Here is a 2,500-nt window from a genome sequence, read left to right on the forward strand (position 1 = left end):
TAAAAAAAAAAAAAAAAAAAAAAAAAATAAATAAATAAATAAATAAATAAATAAATAAATAAATAAATGTATATAATTAATAATATATATTTATATTTAATTAATTATATTTATTTATATATTTAATTAAATTATAATTAAATAATTAAGCAGACAGCTAAAAAATAAGGAGCAACAGCAGCAGCAGCAGCAGCAGCAGCAGCAACAGCAGCAGCAGCAACAGGAGCAGCATAAACACAAAACCAACCCCACCACCAGATTTATGACCACCTTCCCTACCCCCACCCCTACCCCCACCCGCACCAGCAGCAGCAGCAGCAGCAGGAGCAGCAGCAGCAGCAGCAGCAGCAGCAGCAGGAGGACGGACCCGAAGCAAAGAAGCTATCCTGTGTTTTCCATCCTAATGCAGCAGCAGATTGTTTAATCAATAATTTATCATTAGCAGCAAAACTAATATCTATTGTTATGCTGCGTCCCTTGCAGCTGCTGCGTGGTTGTAGACGTCGCTGCTGCTGCTGCTGCTGCTGCTGCTGTTGATTATTATACCTGCTGCTGCTGCTGTTGCTGCTGCTGCTGCTGCTAAATGGGCTATAATATAAACTCTTATATAGCCATCCTCCTAAGGAACCAGATAATGCCTCTATTATACCAGCTAATTGTATTGGTGCTGCTGCTAGACTTGCTGCTGCTGCTGCTGCTGCTGCTGCTGATGATGATGATGATGTTCTGCTGCTGCTGTTGCATGTATTCAATGATGTATCTATACCATCAACAACTACTCCTCCTGCTGCTCCTCCTCCTGCTGCTCCTCCTCCTGCTGCTCCTCCTGCTGCTGCTGCTGATCCTTGTAAGAAATTTGCTGATGCTAGTAAACGCATTGCATGCGCATCTCTTGCTTCCTCTAAGAATACATCTTGAGGAGGTGCTGCTGCTGCTGCTGCTGCTGCTGCTGCTGTTGCTGTTGTATATCCTGCTGCTGCTGGTGTTGCAGCAGCTGCTGCTCCTACTGCAGCATCCGCTGCCGGCATCTTCTATTCAAATATAATGCCCCTATTACTGCTGCATTTGCTGCTACCTAACTCTCCTGCTGCTCCGCCTTCTGCCGCTGCTGCTATACACCTTATGCTGCTGCTGCTGCTGCTGCTGCTGCTGCTGTTGCTGCAGATCTATGATTGCAGCTCTTGCTGCTGCGGATGCTGCAAACTATGCTGCTGCAGCAGCAGCAGCTGTTGCTGCTGCTACTTCAGCTGCTGCAGATGCTGCTGTCTTCGTGTCTACTATGAATCCTTGCTAATACTGTTTTGCTGCCACCGCACACCCTTGCTGCTGCTGCTGCTGCTGCAGGAACGTGTGTTGCTGCAGCTACGGGTCATGCTGCTGCTGCTGCTATTGCTGCTGCTGCATACACCCTTAAGGAATTTATTCCTCCAGGCCTTACACAAGGAAACTAATTGCAGAGGCAGCTGCAGCAGGAAGGGGCCTGCTACTACTACTACTACTACTACTACTACTACTACTGCTGCTGCTGCTGCTGCTGCTGCTGCTGCTGCTGCGTTGCTGTGTACAGATGGCAGCAGCAGGAAAATAAGCAGCAAAGGAAAAGAAGACAAGAAATACAATTTATATTTTTAATAAAAAAACAAATTAGACAAGGAGAGGGAGGGTGGTCCTTGTCTGCAGCAGCAGCAGCAGCAATCGCATGCCTGCTGCTGCTGCTGCTGTGTTGCTGTTGCTGTTGCTGCTGCTGTGTTGCTGTTGCTGCTGCTGCTGCTCCAAGGGCTGCTGCCCCTGCTGCAGCACTATTTGTAGTTTTTTTAACCCTTTTAGCCTTATACAGCAAATCCTTTATTTGCTTGCTGCTGCTGCAGTTGCTGCTGCTGCAGCATAGACAGAGTATAGTCTAACTGCTACAGGTGCAGTACTAGGAGTACTAGTAGCAGCAGCAGCAGCAGCAGCAGCAGCAAAATAAATTCATCCATAAGGAACAATTATTCTTCCCTTTAGCTCTTCGCAAATTCATGCAGAAGCCGTGCTCCTGCTGAACCCTAAACCCTAAACCCTAAACCCTAAACCCTAAACCCTAGATGGGAGCTTCTACGGTTTCGATCCCTCGAGCGATCCTTGACTGTCCCCGCAGCAGCAGCAGCGGCAAGTGAGCAGCCGCAGCAGCAGCAGCAACAGCAACAGCTGCTGCAGTACATTAACAACGCAACGCAGCAGCAGCAGCAGTGGTAGCAGCAGCAGCACTGCGAATTTTTTTTTGTGCCGCAGCAGCAGCAGAGGAGGAAAGGACAGCAGCAGGAATATTAACAGCAGCAGCAGCAGCAGCAATCTCAAAGAAACAGTATAAGTAGCAGCAGCAGCAATAGCAGCAGCAGCAGCAATAGCAGCAGCAGCAGTGCCGATAACGTCCAGCCTCCATATGGAGGCGGGACCTACTGCTGCTGCTGTTGCTGCTGCAGCGCCGGTAGCAGCAGCAGCAGTAGCAGCAGAGGAAGCA

The 2,500-nt window shown here is 48.2% G+C and overlaps 1 protein-coding gene across 1 annotated transcript in view; it reads right to left on the reverse strand.

Annotated features, from left to right (window-relative positions):
* The window catches only part of EMWEY_00011700 (hypothetical protein), a gene marked incomplete at both ends in the record, with an annotated part of 1,685 nt that extends 657 nt beyond the window's left edge, over window positions 1-1,028 (reverse strand). The window contains one exon of the mRNA XM_013479012.1: window positions 368-1,028. Coding sequence (XP_013334466.1) covers window positions 368-1,028 — 661 coding nt within the window. The remainder of the gene's footprint in view (window positions 1-367) is intronic.
* Between the last annotated feature and the right edge of the window lie 1,472 nt (window positions 1,029-2,500).

The sequence above is a fragment of the Eimeria maxima genome, genomic scaffold, assembly GCF_000499605.1.
Source record: "Eimeria maxima Weybridge genomic scaffold, Emw_scaff83, whole genome shotgun sequence".
NCBI classification, from domain to species: domain Eukaryota; phylum Apicomplexa; class Conoidasida; order Eucoccidiorida; family Eimeriidae; genus Eimeria; species Eimeria maxima.